General features: G+C 34.0%; 1 protein-coding gene across 13 annotated transcripts in view; it reads left to right on the top strand.

The window, feature by feature from the left end:
- Positions 1-18,288, top strand: part of RALYL (RALY RNA binding protein like) — an 877,709-nt gene that overhangs the window by 669,598 nt on the left and 189,823 nt on the right. For all 13 annotated transcript variants that reach the window (XM_082363566.1, XM_082363568.1, XM_082363574.1 and 10 more), the window contains one exon: positions 1,722-1,754. In XM_082363566.1, the coding sequence (XP_082219692.1) occupies positions 1,722-1,754 (33 nt within the window). The remainder of the gene's footprint in view (positions 1-1,721; positions 1,755-18,288) is intronic.

Raw genomic sequence — 18,288 nt, 5'->3', positions numbered from 1 at the left:
TCCCCATGTTAGGGAAGTTTTCAACTATAATCTCTTCAAATATTTTCTCAGGTGCTTTCTCTCTCTCTTCTCCTTCTGGGACCCCTATAACGTGAATGTTGGTGTGTTTAATGTTGTCCCAGAGGTCTCTTAGGCTGTCTTCATTTCTTTCATTCTTTTTCTTTGTTGTGTTCCAAAGCAGTGAATTCCACCATTCTGTCTTCCAGGTCACTTATCCGTTCTTCTGCCTCAGTTATTCTGCTATTGATTCCTTCTAGTGTAATTTTCATTTCAGTTATTGTGTTGTTAATATCTGTTTGTTCTTTAATTCTTCTAGATCTTTGTTAAACATTTCTTGCATATTCTCATTCTTTGCCTCCATTCTTTTTCTGAGGTCCTGTATCATCTTCACTGTCATTATTCTGAATTTTTTTTCTGGATGGTTGCCTATTTCCACTTCATTTAGTTGTTTTTCTGGGGTTTTATCTTGTTCCTTCATCTGCTACATAGCCCTCTGCTTTTTCATCTTGTCTATCTTTCTGTGAATGTGTTTTTTGTTCCACAGGCTGCAGTATTGTAGTTCTTCTTGCTTCTGCTATCTGCCCTCTTGTGGATGAGGCTATCCTAAGCCATTTTTTATATACACTGAATGAAATAAGACAAAAAAGGGGTTATTGTCTTCATTGTTTAGACTCATATAAAAGTAAAGTCTTTTGACTTAATTCTAAGGTAGTCTCATTAGTTTTCCATGTCACAGCATAATCAGCTGGTGCTCAGTAAATGTTTTCTGCCAAATTAAATTTCTTGTCATTTTCCTACAACTATTTATATATTAATAAAATAGTTTAAAACATGAATGCTTCTTAAAAATTTTAAACACCAAGGTTTAGATTAAAATGTCCTCAGCATTTGCCTACATTTAACCCTTAATCATAAGTCTAAAAACTTACACCTACCAACTGGTCTCCTTAATTATTAATTAGGAAATGTTTAGAAGTAGATAATTTCCTGATTTATTTACCTTTTGCAAAGATATAGTTAATTTATGAAATCAGAAAATTAGCTGGAAGCAATCCTAGCCTATTTTTTAGTGGAGAAAGTAAGACCCAGAAGGTTTTTAGTGGTTTTCTCAAGATGTCACAACTAGCCAGAGGCTTCAGGAGTACAATTTTCCTTTAATATATTAGGAGGTACAAAGAATACCTGGTACTTTGGAGACACAAAGGAGGCAGGAGAACCCTAATCTGTGACCTAGCTTCCCCTGCCCTAAGTTGTGTTGCTGCCAATAAATGACCATGAATGGTATGCTGCTTCTTTCTTCATTACAAAGTATTTACTGTAAACAAATTATTTAGTCAATATTTAACCAAATATATTATAAATTGTTTCACTACTACAACTATAAATAGATGTATTAAAAATTCTACAAATTGCTGTAAAAAAGAAAATAAGTAAATATAGAGAGTTCAAATCAGAATTAGACTAGCAATATCATTATCCTAATTAAATGCTATGTTTCCATTCCATGTCTCTCTCATTTTATTTAGCCTCTGCATTAATCCAGGCAGAAATTGAATTATCCAGATTAGGTCTTAATATATTATTTGTAGCTTTTTACTAGAGCCAAATTGTGCATTTTCAACCAAACAGGTATAATAATTCTGTCAGATTCATATACAAGCAATTTTAAGTGTACAGCAAATTGTTATATTAAAATAAAATTTTCATATCTTTTTTCATAGACTTGAGTCAAAGGAGCCTTTCCTGTCTGTTGGGTGAGTATATGTCTAAGTTTTTAAAATCTCAATTCTCTAATTGATTTTTAATTCAAATTAACAAGGTCTTCCGAGGCAGTACTTTCAGTCCTTTTAAGCCTATATCCAAAGTCATAATCTACCATTGATTCATCATTTCCTTAGCAATAAGGCTATCTACCTTTAAAAGACAACTAAAATGCTCTCTGGGCTGTTTTCTGATCTCAGAAATTTAACTAATGAATGTATATGAAATCCTGTATCCTATGTAAATCTAAAAAGGTACACAGTGATTATCTCATCACGTAAAAGTGTGCTCTGATTGGTTTTAAAAATTCCTCTGAACCACAGCTTCAGTATTCCTAGTCTGTCTATTCATTTTTGTACTGTTTCCTTTAAGTTTACTCTATTCAGTATCTCTTCCCCCTTTTTCTCTAAATCTGTATCCAAAATCTTTTTTCTTTTTCCCCTTTCTTTCATTTCCCTTTTATTTCTCCGCTGCTCACACTTACTGCTTCTCTGAACACAAAGCTAAAAACCCTGAAGCAGATTAAGTAAGACTAATGCTTGCCCTCTCTGATAGTATCGTTCGGAGTCGCAGTACATGTTCTAATAATAATATACTGTTGACAAGAATATGCATGTACTATTTTTAGCCATTTAGCTAATTAAGACTCAGCAAAGATCTATTACATAATTCTTTGACTAACATATTAAAATGTTTTATTAAGGGACTTCTGCCTCATTATGGTTGATGTTATAAAGTATCAAAAAGCATTGGAAGATGTGACATCTAGTTTAGAAGAAATCATGCTGTATTTGATAAGAAAAAAAAACCACACACACACATAGGCAGTCATGACCAGAAACATAGGATGGGGTTAGATTTTTAATTGATGACATCAGTTTTCTTTTATGACTTTGCTTGCAGCCAATGAATATTTCTGTCACTCATTGAACAACATGGTTCCCTCTGCCCTTCTACTCCTCATAAAAGCTTTTCAGAAGACCATTTGAATCACAGGAATCAAAATAATTGTTAGGGGTTCTGTGAGAGAAAAACAGTAAATGCATTTATTGGCTGACTTCATGAAAAATGAAAGGTCAAGTTGATCTGGCTCAAAAAAATCATTAGCACATGCTTCTTTCATTGATCATCGGATCCTATTTTTAAAAACTTTTAAGCCTGAAGTAATCTTTTGTTTTGAATGCATATGTGTCCTGTCCTCAAGTCCGGAGGCTGGAATAGCTTCTGGTTATGCCTCAGTGCAGTTGCTCTGCAGCATTTCCTGTTCTGTCGACTACTTTGAGGTGGAATCCAGTTTTTATTGCAAACCTCTGTTTTACGAGGGAAGATGCTCAGTAGTCTTTGTTTTAAACTTATCAGGAGTTTAGAACTCAGTATTAGAGCACTGAGAAAAAGTTTCTTCAAAAGAATGATCTATCACTCAACAAATACTACTCAAAATGGGAAAACTGGCATGGCAGTAAGAAGATATTGATTTCTTTAGATTTGTCTTAAAATAAGTGGGGGAAACAAGCAACCCAAATAGTTCTGCTGACTGGATACTTTAATTTATAGCTAAATGTCTCCATTCTCCTGTAAGAAAATGATTTTGAATAAGATTGTCCAAAAGTATGTATGAATCTCTATCCTGACCCTGTTCAGTAAGAGGAAAGGGTGATAATGAACATAATGGACACATATGAGCCTACTAGGCAACAGGTAATCTACTATAAGAACCATGATTCAAATTTGTGTCTTTAATTTCGTCACTTGCCAAAGGGAATAAATATGCATGATGTACTATCTATGGTATCAGTTGACATGTGAGTATTTAAGGTTGAGTTTTTCTAGAGCCCTGCATATTTTCTAACATTAATTTTAATTCTATGTTTAATAAAATTACTTTAATGAATAAATCAGTACTAAATATTGCATACTTCAGTCCATTGCCTGACAGTGTCTGAAATCACTTATTAATATATATGTACTTCTAGAAGTTGTTTCACCATCAGAGACTCTGACACTTACAAGCTAGTTTTATTAATTTGGTCAGTTACTTAAACTCCCAAACCTCAGGCCCCTAATCTGTGAAATGGAGATCAAAAAAGAAAATTTAAATCAAGGATTTAGCACCGTTCTTGGCACATAGTAATTGTTCATAAATGTCAGCTATTATTACAGTTATGGAAGGTATATTCATATATAATGTTCTAAAAAATCAATCACAGAGATCTGAAATAGTTTAGAGAATAAAACTCCACTTCTGTAGGCAGTGTTTTGAGTTGCATGGGGAAAATAAAAGAAGTTTTTATAATGGGCAGAAAAAAATGAAAATTGTGAATGGAATAAACATGAGTACCAATATTCGGATTCATATTTTAATGATGAATACTAACAATTGTTATTTAAAATTTTAATTGGACCTGAAGAAACAAGAAACATCTCAAAAAAACACCTAACCTTACACCTAAAGCAATTAGAGAAAGAAGAACAAAAAAACCCTAAAGTTAGCAGAAGGAAAGAAATCAAAAGATCAGATCAGAAATAAATGAAAAAGAAATGAAGGAAACGATAGCAAAGATCAATAAAATGAAAAGCTGGTTCTTTGAGAAGATAAACAAAATTGATAAACCATTAGCCAGACTTATCAAGAAATAAACGGAGAAAACTCAAATCAATATAATTAGAAATGAAAAAGGAGAAGTAACAACTGACACTGCAGAAATACAAATGATCATGAGCGATTACTACAAGCAACTATATGCCAATAAAATGGACAACCTGGAATAAATGAACAAATTCTTAGAAATGCACAACCTTCCCAGACTGAACCAGGAAGAAATAGAAAATATGAACAGACTAATCACAAGCACTGAAATTGAAACTGATTAAAAATCTTCCAACAAACAAAAGCCCAGGGCCAGATGGCTTCACAGGCGAATTCTATCAAACATTTAGAGAAGAGCTAACACCTACCCTTCTCAAACTCTTCCAAAATATAGTAGAGGGAGGAACACTCCCAAACTCATTCTACGAGGCCACCATCACCCTGATACCAAAACCAGACAAAGATGTCACAAAGAAAGAAAACTACAGGCCAATATCACTGATGAACATAGAAGCAAAAATCCTCAACAAAATACTAGTAAACAGAATCCAACAGCACATTAAAAGGATCATACTCTATGATCAAGTGGGGCTTATCCCAGGAATGAAAGGATTCTTCAATATATACAAATCAATCAACGTGATACACCATATTAACAAATTGAAGGAGAAAAACCATATGATCATCTCAATAGATGCAGAGAAAGCTTTCAACAAAATTCAACACCCATTTGTGATAAAAACCCACCAGAAAGTAGGCATAGAGGGAGCTTTCCTCAACATAATAAAGACCACATATGACAAACCCACAGCCAACATCGTCCTCAATGGTGAAAAACTGAAACCATTTCCACTACGATCAGGAATAAGACAAGGTTGCTCACTCTCACCACTATTATTCAACATAGTTTTGGAAGTTTTAGCAACAGCAATCACAGAAGAAAAATAAATAAAAGGAATCCAAATTGGAAAAGAGGAAATAAAACTGTCACTGTTTGCAGATGACATGATGCTATACATAGAGAATCCTAAAGATGCTACCAGAAAACTACTAGAGCTAATCAATGAATTTGGTAAAGTAGCAAGATACAAAATTAACACAGAAATCTCTTGCATTCCTATACACTAATGATGAAAAATCTGAAAGTGAAATTTAAAAAAACACTCCCATTTACCATTGCAACAAAAAGAATAAAATATCTAGGAATAAACCTACCTAAGGGGACAGAACACCTGTATGAAGAAAATTATGACACTGATGAAAGAAATTAAAGATGATACAAATAGCTGGAGAGATATACCATGTTCTTGGATTGGAAGAATCAACATTGTGAAAATGATTCTACTACACCAAGCAATCTACAGATTCAATGCAATACCTATCAAACTACCAATGACATTTTTCACAGAACTAGAAGAAAATATTTCACAGTTTGTATGGAAACACAGAAGACCCCGAATACCAAAAGCAATCTTGAGAACGAAAACCGGAGGTGGAGGAATCAGGTTCACTGACTTCAGACTATCCTACAAAGCTACAGTAATCAAGACAGTATTGGACTGGCACAAAAACAGAAATGTAGATCAATGGAACAGGATAGAAAGCCCAGAGATAAACCCACACACCTATGGTCACTTTATCTTTGATAAAGGAGGCAAGAATATACAGTGGAGAAAAGACAGCTTCTTCAATAAGTGGTGCTGGGAAAACTGGACAGCTACATGTAAAAGAATGAAATTAGAACACTCCCTAACACCATAAACAAAAATAAACTCAAAATGGATTAAAGACCTAAATGTAAGGCCAGACACTATAAAACTCTTAGAGGAAAACATAGGCAGAACACTCTATGACATAAATCACAGCAAGATCCTTTTTGACCCACCTCCTCGAGAAATGGAAATAAAAACAAAAATAAACAAATGAGATCTAATGAAATTTAAAAGCTTTTGCACAGCAAAGGAAACCATAAACAGGACAAAAAGACAACCGTCTAATGGGAGAAAATATTTGCAAACGAAGCAACTGACAAAGGATTAATCTCCAAACCATACAAGCAACTCATGCAGCTCACTATCAAAAAAACAAACAACCCAATCCAAAAATGGGCAGAAGACCTAAATAGACATTTCTCCAAAAAAGATATACAGATTGCCAACAAACACATGAAAGAATGCTCAACATCATTAATCATTAGAGAAATGCAAATCAAAACTACAGTGAGATATCATCTCACACCGGTCAGAATGGCCATCATCAAAAACTCTACAAACAACAAATACTGGAGAGGGTGTGGAGAAAAGATAACCCTCTTGCACTGTTGGTGGGAATGTAAATTGATACAGACACTATGGAGAGCAGTATGAACATTCCTTAAATACCAAAAATAGAACTATCATACGACCCAGCAATCCCACTACTGGGCATATACCCTGAGAAAACTATAATTCAAAAAGAGTCATGTACCAAAATGTTCATTGCAGCTCTATTTACAATAGCCAGGACATGGAAGCAACCTAAGTGTCCATCAACAGATGAATGGATAAAGAAGATGTGGCACATATATACAATGGAATATTACTCAGCTATTAAAAAGAATGAAACTGAGTTATTTGTAGTGAGGTGGCTGGACCTAGAGACTGTCATATGGAGTGAAGTAAGTCAGAAAGAGAAAAACAAATACTGTATGCAAACACATATATATGGAAACTAAAAAAAGAAAATAAATGATCAGAAGAACCTAGGGGCAAGACTGGAATAAAGATGCAGATCTACTAGAGAATGGACTTGAGGATATGGGGAGGGGGTCAAGTAAGCTGGGACAAAGTGAGAGAGTGACATGGACATATATACACTACCAAACGGAAAATAGATAGCTAGTGGGAAGCAGCTGCATAGCACAGGGAGATCAGCTCGGTGCTTTGTGACCACCTAGAGGGGTGGGATAGGGAGGGTGGGAGGGAGGGAGATGCAAGAGGGAAGAGATATGGGGACATATGTATATGTATAACTGATTCACTTTGTTATAAAGCAGAAACTAACACACCATTGTAAAGCAATTATACTCTAATAAAGATGTTAAAAATAAATAAATAAAATAAAATTTTAATGGGAAGAAATATTGATAAAATTTTAATGTGCATCTCTTCTTAATGTAAATTAGGGAGCAAAATTCTTCCTTTGATAAATGTGCTACAGTAATTATGAAATAAAATATTTAAGTGTCACAAACATAAATTCAAATTAAATATGCCAGCAGAAAAATTTGTCAGAGAAAGTTATAACACAAGGAAGTATTTGCTTATTGGAAAAGGTTAGGGAATTGTGAAACGAAATTAAGTGAAATTTCAGATCTTAGACCTTCAACTATGTGGTGATATAAGAGGAACTTTCTTTCCTATGCACCAGTAAATTATTAGTAAAATAATGTAATTAAGAAAAATTAAAAACTAACCTTTATCCTGGAGTGAGGCATTAAGGCTCATCCCAGAGTCTGATTCTGTTTATTCAGGTAGGTCAATAGATGCAGTGTTTTCCAAGGCTATCTAGGCAATTCTGATACTAACCAGGGCTGGAATCACTGTCTACATCATGTATGCAGCCTCCCTCATCCTTTCCTTACAAGCATACACAGGTTGTTCTTGCAGACATTTATGGTCTCTGGAATCTCTTCCGAAAATCTTTGAAATACAACTTCCCATGGTCTCTCTCTGTTTTGGATATATATGGTGGAAGTGGACACATTGATCGAGAACTGTCTTGGAGTTCATCCATCAGAGACCAGGATAGATGTAAACAGATGAAAAGGTGTGCCATGGAGGTCACCATGGTGCCTAGGGAACACACTGCCTGTGTTCATTCTAATGTTTTCCTAGACCTAAGGTTGGGACTAAATTTTTAAATACTATAGCTTAATATTTAATAAATATTCTATTACATGAAAATAAAATGTTTTATATTAAAATTATTATAAATATATTTAATATAAATAAATTTTATGTAACATATGTATTACATATGTAAATTCATTAAAATATATCATAAAATACATTTTATTATAAATATAATACATTTAAATAATAGATTTAAAATTTCAAGTTCTTTCCTATTTAACTCACCTAAAAGTAAAAAAAAAAAAAATCAATCGACTCAGTTTTTTAGAGAGGAGCTTAGACTTGAGTGCTAAATGAGTACTAGATGTTTGATATTCTACTCATCCTCAAAACATTACATTTTAGAGCAATTTAGAAAACTCTTCTGGCAAATGTTTTCTTGTATGAGGCATCAGACAGCTTCTGATTTTGGAAATAAGCTGGAAGAGAACAGACATCAATTTGCATTCAGAAAAGTGAGTAAGAACCAAGCGATGGTCTCAATTAAGAGTCTAAGGTATAAATCTTAGTTTGAAACCAGTCTTGCCATGAAAAATCTTTTTACAGCTTTTTAACGAAAAAAAGAGATGAGGGGAAAGGAAGCTCCTGTTCATTTGACATTCAGATTCATAGTGTAAAAGAACATGTCAAGACAATGCATGAATTCCCTTCAAGAGCAAGTGGCTGTCAACACTTTGCAGACACTGAGCCACTTAAAAGTATATTCAAGGCACTAATAAAATTTTACATGTGAATTATTTCCTCTTACCTCTTTAGCATGAAGTTAACTTTTTCAAAGACTTTTACTATGAGTGAGTTGTATTTTGAAATTGAACCTTTGAATCATACCAATGATTTTACAGTTGAATTTTTGTATGATTAGCTTTATTATGAGGATGATTATTTACTGCATGGGTAAATATTTTTTCAGATTTTTTCATTGTATTAGAATAATTTAAATAACTCAGAAGAATTTGAAATTTTTATTGGAATAGCTCAGAATATATTGTTTCTCAGGCTTGGCTGAGAGACATTAAAAAACACATCAAGGATAAAAATATCAAAATTATTATATTTATCTCAGTTAAAACATTGGCTGTATGAGTGAGCTAATCATGGCCCAGCCAATGGAGTTCCTGCATCCCCTGAGAGGTACCTGACCTATTCTACGAAGTCCAACCAAGAGGGGACTAACACTGCCAGGGCAGCAAAGCTCACCCTACAACTAAAAGTATTCTTAAGTAATTGCTAACATATATATATATATATATATATATATATATATATATATATGCCACACTGCATGGCATGTGAAACTTCCCCAACCAGGGATCGAACCCATGCCCCCTGCAGTGGAAGAATGGAGTCTTAACCACTGGACTGGGAAGTCCCATGCTAACAGCTTTATTTTGTTAAATAATTTTCCTTGGAGAAGATTTCCCCCTTTTCTTTCCAGTCTTGGAACTGAATTCGGAGCTTCAGTGTACTTCTGCTATTGTTATAAAGACATTATTAAACCTCGACATTCTTATTAGGTCAAAGATTTGTACTAGTTTACCTTTATCCAGGTTTTGTTTGAGACTTTGTATTTACTGACAGATGCTGTACATTATTATACCATTAGCTACCTATTTTAGGAAACTAAGTTCTGTAATTTGGTTTTCTTGGTTTGAATCCCATTCTGTCTTTTCCTAGCTAGGTGCCTTGGGCAATTTCTTTAACTCCTCTCTGCCTTCATATTCTCCCCTGAGGTAATAACTAACTCTTAGGGCTGTTTTGAATAAGATAATATTGCAAAGTGCTTAGAACAGTATCTAACACATAGTAAACAGGGATAGATATCAATTGTTATCAACATTCTGTGCAACATCTAAGTTATATTATAAATCTTTCCTAAAGGAGTGAGTTCCTCTGAATTACAGAAATTCCAACTAATTAAATCCAAAGGTCTGAATATTCTAGAAGAGTGATAATGGATTAAATTCTTGGAAAAGAAGTTCAGAAGAGTGAAATCAAGCACAGTAGGGAAGAAATACTTTACTTGGGAGATCTTTGAGGAAGATAGACAAGAAAGAAATAAAAGCACAAAGACAGGAAGACAGTTTTGGAATGTGCTCAGATTTATATAAAATAACAAGTACAATATTTAAAATTTTAATAATAGGAGCATGAAGATAGGAAAGCAATGCCAATTTAGGGATAGTTGCAAAAAAGCATCAAAAAGTAAAAAGAGAGTTATACGACTGCTGTAAAATGATTGGTTTTTACCAATCATTTAGGAATTAAAAGATGGTCTCAATCTAGGATTTGAGAAGTTGAAGAAATTGGCCAGATTGTTAGGAAAATTTTCAAGACAAAAAGTAGGACTTGAGTTTATCTTCAAGGTGAAGTAAGAATTCAATAGAGAGGTTTTAAGAGTAGCATTTCTGGAAGAAAGAATTGGAAGAAAAAATTGGCAGCAGGAAGAAGAGACTGCACCAAGCATGTCAGACATCCCAGTCTAACAAACTTGAAGGTTCATGAAAAGACAGGAGAGAGATTAAGATTTGTAAATTAAAGTAGTGGCTATATCCTGAGAAATTATAATAATGCAAGGAACTTCCTTTACATTCTAAGGATTCAATAGAGTCATTGGATGGTTGTATGTGTATTTGTTTGTCTGTTTTGCTTTTAACTGAAGAATGTTCTCCAAAGTGAGGTCATAGTAGAGTCACTTAGAAAGCTGTTGCAATAATTTAGGCATGACTTGAAAAGATTCAGAACTTGAGCAGAATGAAATCACCTCCCACATGTTAGAATGGCTATCATCCAAAAGGCAAAAGATAACAAGTGTTGGTGTGGATGTGGAAAAAAGGGAACCCTTGTACACTGTTGGTGGGAATGTAAACTGGTGCAGCTAATATGGATAATGGTATAGAAGTTCCTCAAAAAATTAAAAATAGAACTACTTATATGTTCCAGCAAGCCCACTTCTGGGTATATATACAAAGGAAATATTTTTAAATCAGTATCTGGAAGAGGTACCTGCACTCCCATGGTCATTGCAGCATTATTCACAATAGCTAAGATATGGAAACAACCTAAATGTCCACTGACAGATGAATGGATATAGAAAATGTGATAATGTAATATATGTATATATGCACACACACACACACACACACACACACACACACACTGGAATATTATTCAACCTTTAAACAGAAGGAAATCCTGCCATTTGTGACATCATGGATGAACCTGGAGGACATTATGCTCAGTGAAATAAGCCAGACACAGAAAGACAATACTGCATGATCTCACTTATATGTGGAAGCTGAAATAGCCAAACTCAGAAACAGAGACTAGAATGGTAGTTGCCAGGGTGGTGGGGGAAATGGGGAGACAAATTTTCAGTTGTGCAGGATGATTAAGTTCTGGGGAACTTATAGTTACAGCATGGTAACTATAGTTAATAATACTGTATTGTGTACCTGAAATTTGCTAAAAAGGTAGATCTTAAGTGTTCTCACCACAAAAAAAGTAACTATGCGACGTGATGGATATGTTAATTAGCTTGACTGTGATAATCCATTGCATAATGTATATGTATATCAAAACATCACGTTGTGTACCTTGAATGTATACAGTTTTCATTTGTCAAAAACATATCTAAAAAAGAATGGAAAAGAAATGCCTGATGAAATATTATTTTCTTTAATTGTATCAGAATCAGTGTGATTGAATGATGTCTTTGAGGATTCTCAACTGAATTTGGTGGATCGTGGTGACAGAATGACAAGCAAAAATCCAGGTGTAGTGTTGAAACTAAGGGAAAGTTAGCAAGAAACTGTCCACAAGCTTTAAATATGTCCATCAGACATCATGGAATCACTAATGGCCAATTCAATGCCTATCTTTTGATAATGTGGTTCCAATTTTCTCTAGGTCTCCAGGGAAAAAGGGATAAAGGGATAAAGCCAATTTTCTTCTTCTAAAAATCTATTTTTAAAATTTTTTTAGACTCAGGGCTACCACAAAATTAATGATTCCTTTAGCAACTGCACGTTTCATTTTTTTCCAAGGTCCTCCAGGCTACTTCTCTGGAGAGTACACAAAATTTCCACAGTGCTATTTTTGTAATCTAAAGCAGTTGTGCTTTCAGGCCTGATGCTACAACTGTAATTTTAATTTATCATCCTGCCACTCAGTAAAATGCTGTAAAAACATTTGAACACTTAAACCCATCATTTATTTCTGCACTTGTCAATGACAGTCTTCTGTACTTGTCAAAATCATTTAAACTGCTCTACGATAGCATATACAATATCACAAATAAATTGGGTAATCAATCGTGTTTATATATATTTTGACACTGGTGTCTTGAACGCATGGGTTCCAGGACATAGTTTTAAGAAGCAAGAATTCATTACACTTCAATAATAAAATACAGTAGAGTCATCAAAGAGTCTTCCTCAATTCTTACAATTTAAAAATGTCTTAGGAAACAGAGGGGCTGATTGTGACTGAAACATCTTTTGTTTCTTTAGTGAAATGTTCTCCTCAGGTAAAAGGAAGTAAATTCAGATTATAGCAGGGAGGAATATAGTGTTACCTGGAGGGAAGAAAATACATAGGATGATCAAGTATATTTATTTAAGTTCTGCTTATAAAGAAAGCAGTGGTGCAGGACTTTATAGCTGATGATATTTCAAAAGAGTGTTATCAGCACTTTCACTACTATCTAATTCATTCGTATAATAAAATGTCACATTAAGCCAAATGTCACAGTTCATATCAATTTTCCTTTGAGAATTGGTAACATTATATATCATAGGCAGCCTCCCCCCCCCCCAAGTTTGGATGAGATCTTTGATCATAATAAATTAAAGCATTTAAAATTAATCTATCATTTGATATAAATATATGTAGAAATAAAAAGCACCTGTTCAGTCATTAAATCCATTCAACCCAATAACAAATTTGATCTCATACAGGTTATATGTCTGTATAAGACAAAATGTTGTTAAAATTGTAGCTTAAATAATATTGACTAAATAATCTAACTGTACCATTTAAACTCTTAGCCATTAAAATTTTCACCATTTAATTATTTTTAAAAGGCAAGTCTAATGAGATTTAAAATATGTGGAGGATTTAAAATCACTTCATTATTACACAATTCTAACTTAGCCAAAGTAATTTATAGACATCAAATACCTATACATAAGAAAATAAATTACTAAACTTGGCATACATAAAATCCCACCATGTGAAGAACTAATCTTGAGTGATATTATAGAATCAAATCTAAAGCAATAAAGGCTTTGACAGGTATGATAACTTACACAAATACCACTGTTTCCTTATTGCCACCAGCACTGTTGTTGACGAACAAGTTTCTAAAGTGTCAAGCCATATTGGAAAGGGTATGCATATAATCTGATTGATGAAAGATATATTTATTGAATGTATATATGAATAAAATAGAAATGGTGGCTCAGATAATTTAGATGCCATATGTAGAAATACTGCATGAAGAGAGTGCTATTGATTCAATTTGAAATGAAATCTTAGTCTCCTGTACTTTTAAAATCTGTTCTGAAAACAATCGCTCACTGGAAATAAGTATGAAAAATAAATAAAGTGCTTTGCTTTCATTAATCTGAAATCAACCCAACTCAAAGGAAAGAAAATTAGTTAAGCTTATTTGAAGAGAATAAATTCTTGCTCCTATTTTAACTCCATAAAATATACCTAAAGCTGGCTTTCCAATTGAATCATACCTGATTATCTAAATAATTTCCTGGAAGCAAGCACTCTTCTTAGAGGGTTCAAATTATTAACTAGCCTTTATTTTTTGTTGCTCACTGAATCATTACTGATTCTCACATAGATAAAATAGATATTATAACTCTTTTAAAACTGGAAAACTGAGACATAGAGAGGTGATGTAATCTCCATAAAGACACATAGCACATTAGTAACCATTTTGGAATGGAGTCCAGCCTAGGCCTTTTGCTTAAACAGCTGCCAATTTCATGCATACTAACATTTTATGCTCTCTTCTGAGTTTCATATTCATTTGAATCATCATGAATGCCTAAATAATAGCTTTAATTATTCAGGAAAATAATTATGTACATAAAAAGTTATTTATTGCTTTTAGAGTCATTGTGAATCCCAGATTTGCATTATAAAAGTGCTGGCAAAAATTTCGAAGCCTCACTTTTCAATTAAATTCTGTTCATCCAGCCAAGAATGACTGATCTATATTTCATCAACCTCAAAATGTGACCTTTTCAACACTTTTAATGACATTTTCAAAATACAGAATATTTTTTGATTCAAAAGATTTCCTACTTAATGCTGCAGAACAAATCAGTTATCACAGCATAATCAATAGTGGCCAAATATTAGCAAACGGAAGGCATCACTTGTGCTTTAAGAGCTTATCAGTGAAAAAAATACATTGAGCTGCTATATTTCTGCATGGTAACTAAGGTTTATATTAAAATGAAAAGCCAACACCCAAATGTTTTATGTTTTTAGAAACCTTACTATTTCTTCTGTGAACTTTTTACTAGATCACACTCAAAACTCAACATTTAGAACCTGCAGGCCATGTTCAACTTCAAAATGATATAATGGTGCCTGTGGTTTGACTCAATGGTAAGCTACCCTTGACTATAGCTTCCCCTTAGCTTCAATGAAAAGCATATGAAAGATGGAGCACCTGATGAGACATTTCTCTCAGATATTGGCTAAATTATCATATCATGCAGGAGGTATTTCAATGAAGTATATGGTATAGCCCAACTGGATACTAAAAATCTTGAAAACTGTTTTAAAAAGTGAGGCTTTCTAAAGAATTTATTTTTAAAATGTGTTCCTTAATCATGGGCCCTTGATTATCCACATTAATCTCAGTAGGCCCATGGCAGGCTAAATACTCCAAGTTCCCTTATAAGACCACCAAGTCACAGATTAAGGCACTGCGTGATAAGTCAAAGCACTCAGTCCTAATTTTCTTCAGTCATCAGGTTTTCATCTGAAGCTCTTGAGAAAGAATTTGATAGCATCTCTGCCTTTTGCACAATGAACAGCTGTTCAATTCCAATAAGTGCATCAATTCATTATTTGAAGGGCACTGTAAGTGTGTGTGTGCAAAATATTATGTGAGAACAACATCAGCTGCTGTTCTAAACTAACCTACTACACAAGAATAGTTTCCTATTGCATGATTGAATACTGAGCTTTCCTTCCATATTACAAAGATCACACACCAAATTATCATTGCTGGAGAATTTAGTAAAATATTTAGACATTTATTTTTGACAATGACAAATGGAGGGTGATGCTAAATTATTTAGACTTAAATAACTAATATGTTGAAAATATTCTGCAATTCACAATATTTTTGAGAACACTGTTAATGGCTTGATATTTAAACTTTCAAAGTACAAGTTAAAAACAAGAAGTGAATGTTATGATGCCATTTCATTCTAATCAAGACTTCATTTCCAGGATCTTTATCCTTAGTTCTGAATATCAATTCAGTTATATTTAGGTGAAATTTACACAGTGCAAAATTCTGTTCAAGTAATCTTGCTAGGTGCAAAGCAAATTATAAAGGTGGATTAGACCAGTGTTTCTCAGGGACTCAGTAAAACATTGCCAATCCATGAATTGTTTTTTTACCAGTTTATGACTAATTAAAGTACAAAAAAGATGAATAAGCATTTAGAAACCTTTATTGCATTTTGATACTGCTGTGACATCTAAGTGTATGATATTGTATTTTATGAAATTATTAGTCTGTGATGGATTGGTAATTTTAAAATTAAAAACCTGGTCCCTCACTACAATAAGCTGAGAAGCCTTGGTTAAAACTAAGTCTTTGTTTCAAGGACATTATCATCTAATGATGAGGACAAAAACAAATGAGTTGGTATCTATACTACAAGACATTGCTTGGTAACTCTAACCTAAAGAAGATAAAATAAAAATAAGCAAATATCTGTAATGTAAGCCATTACTTGATTATCCTTGAAAAACAGGTGGTTATAAACAAAAAGTCGTCAGACTGTTGATATGAGACCCAGTCAGGCAGGTTTGGTTTCTGTTTTGGAGATAGCTAGTAGTATCATTTGGCTACACCAAAGGGTATCTTAGAAGAGACACTGAATTTTTAACTGAAAAATTAAACAATGACCACATCAGAAAGACTTTAAATCCCTGACTGTGTTTCAAACTTTCATCAACTCCTCCCTCCCTTCCCTCTCCTGCCTCCTCTCTCTTCTCTTCTTTGCCTTCATTCTTCCTCTCTCTCCTCCCATTACCCCATGTTTTCTACTCCTACCCCTTTGCTTTATCTCCCTCTCCCTTTTCCTTTCTGCTTATTCTTTCATATTCCTCATTTTTAAAAATATATGCCCCCAAAAGGAGCTTATGTCTTCTTGTCTAGTCCTCAACTATCCCCTTTGCTTTGCAATAGATTTCACCATTAGAAGGAATGATGGTATACGTGAAATGTTTGCTGGGTGCCAGAAATGACATTAACTGCTAACACTCCAACCGATGCTCTAGTTTCACAATTGAGAAAAAAATTCTGCCACTATCTTAATGGCCTATGAAAAAATTAGGGTAAACCCAAAATACCATAATTTTTCAACATTAGACTAGGATAAGACTTCTTTTTATTTAAGACTTAGCAGTTTATCCTCTCTGAGGAAACTGATTATCCCAGAAGACCTGGATATGCTGACATTTTACAACCTCAATAAACTCCTAAGACTCTGCCCAATCACACTCCAATGAGACCAACAGTCAGCAAGACGTGCACATGTACACACACACACACACACACACACAGAGCTACTTGTCAGGTTTTTGGTGCCTTGCTCTGAATTATGGCCAACCAGCAAAGAACCACCAGATATTTGAAAAAATACTCTAACATGAAAGAAAGACACCCCAGAGAAAATCAGAACTCTACAGAAATAGAGGAAATAGAGAGTGTAAAAGTAAACTAAACAAACCAACAAAAAACTCTAAAAATGTATAACTACTATCCCTAGATATAGGAAAATATGTCATGTTTATGTGCAAAGGAATAGTTAAAAAGGAATATATGGAGAACAAGAAAAATTTCTTAGAAATTAAATTAAGGGACTTCCCTGGTGGTGCAGTTGTTAAGAATCTACCTGCCAATGCAGGGGACACAGGTTCATGCCCTGGTCCGAGAAGATCCCACATGCAGTGGAGCAACTAAGCCTGTGTGCCAGAACTCCTGAGCATGCGCACCACAGCTACTGAGTCCACGTGTCACAACTACTGATCCCGTGTGCTGCAACTACTAAAGCCTATGCGCCTAGAGCCTGTGCTCCACAGCAAGAGAAGCCACCGCAATGAGAAGCGCATGCACTGCAATGAAGAGTAGCCCCTGCTAGCCGCAACTAGAGAAAGCCGGCACAGCAACAAAGACACAACACAGCCAAAAATAAATAAAATTTTTAAAAAAGGAATTAAACTAAAAACATTATAAGAGAAATGAAGAATTCAATAAAAGTTTGGAATATGAACTTAAAAGACCAAAAAGACAAAGCGATGAAAAACAGTAAAGGCTCTAAAATAATTAGAGAGTTACTCCAGGAGTTCAATATCTAGTAAAAGTTGTTTCACAAAGAGAAAACAGAGGACATTATCAAATAAGTAATGCAATAAATGTCCTAAAACTGAAAGATATGTGTTTTCAAATAGAAAGACACTCAGCACAATGAATGAAAGATGACTCAAACTACGGCAGATTAATTACTATAGATAAGAAGACCTTAAACCTTCAAACAGAGGAATAAGAGACACAAAGATTCTGAATCAGAATGACATCAAATTTCTCAACATTAGGAAAACTTACAGACAATGGTATAATGCTTTTTAAATTCTGAGAGAAAAATATATTCAACCTGAAGATCCAGACTGTCAATCCCACCACACACACCATCAATCAAGCATGAAGATTGGAAAAGATACAGTGGACTCTTGTTATTTGTGGTAGTTATCTTCCATAAATTCACTTCAACCACTGCA

Source organism: Balaenoptera borealis (assembly GCF_965194805.1).
Source record: "Balaenoptera borealis genome assembly, chromosome: 17".
Classification (NCBI taxonomy): domain Eukaryota; kingdom Metazoa; phylum Chordata; class Mammalia; order Artiodactyla; family Balaenopteridae; genus Balaenoptera; species Balaenoptera borealis.
Note: the sequence above shows the minus strand (reverse complement) of the source record. Positions and strands in the feature narration are given on the sequence as shown.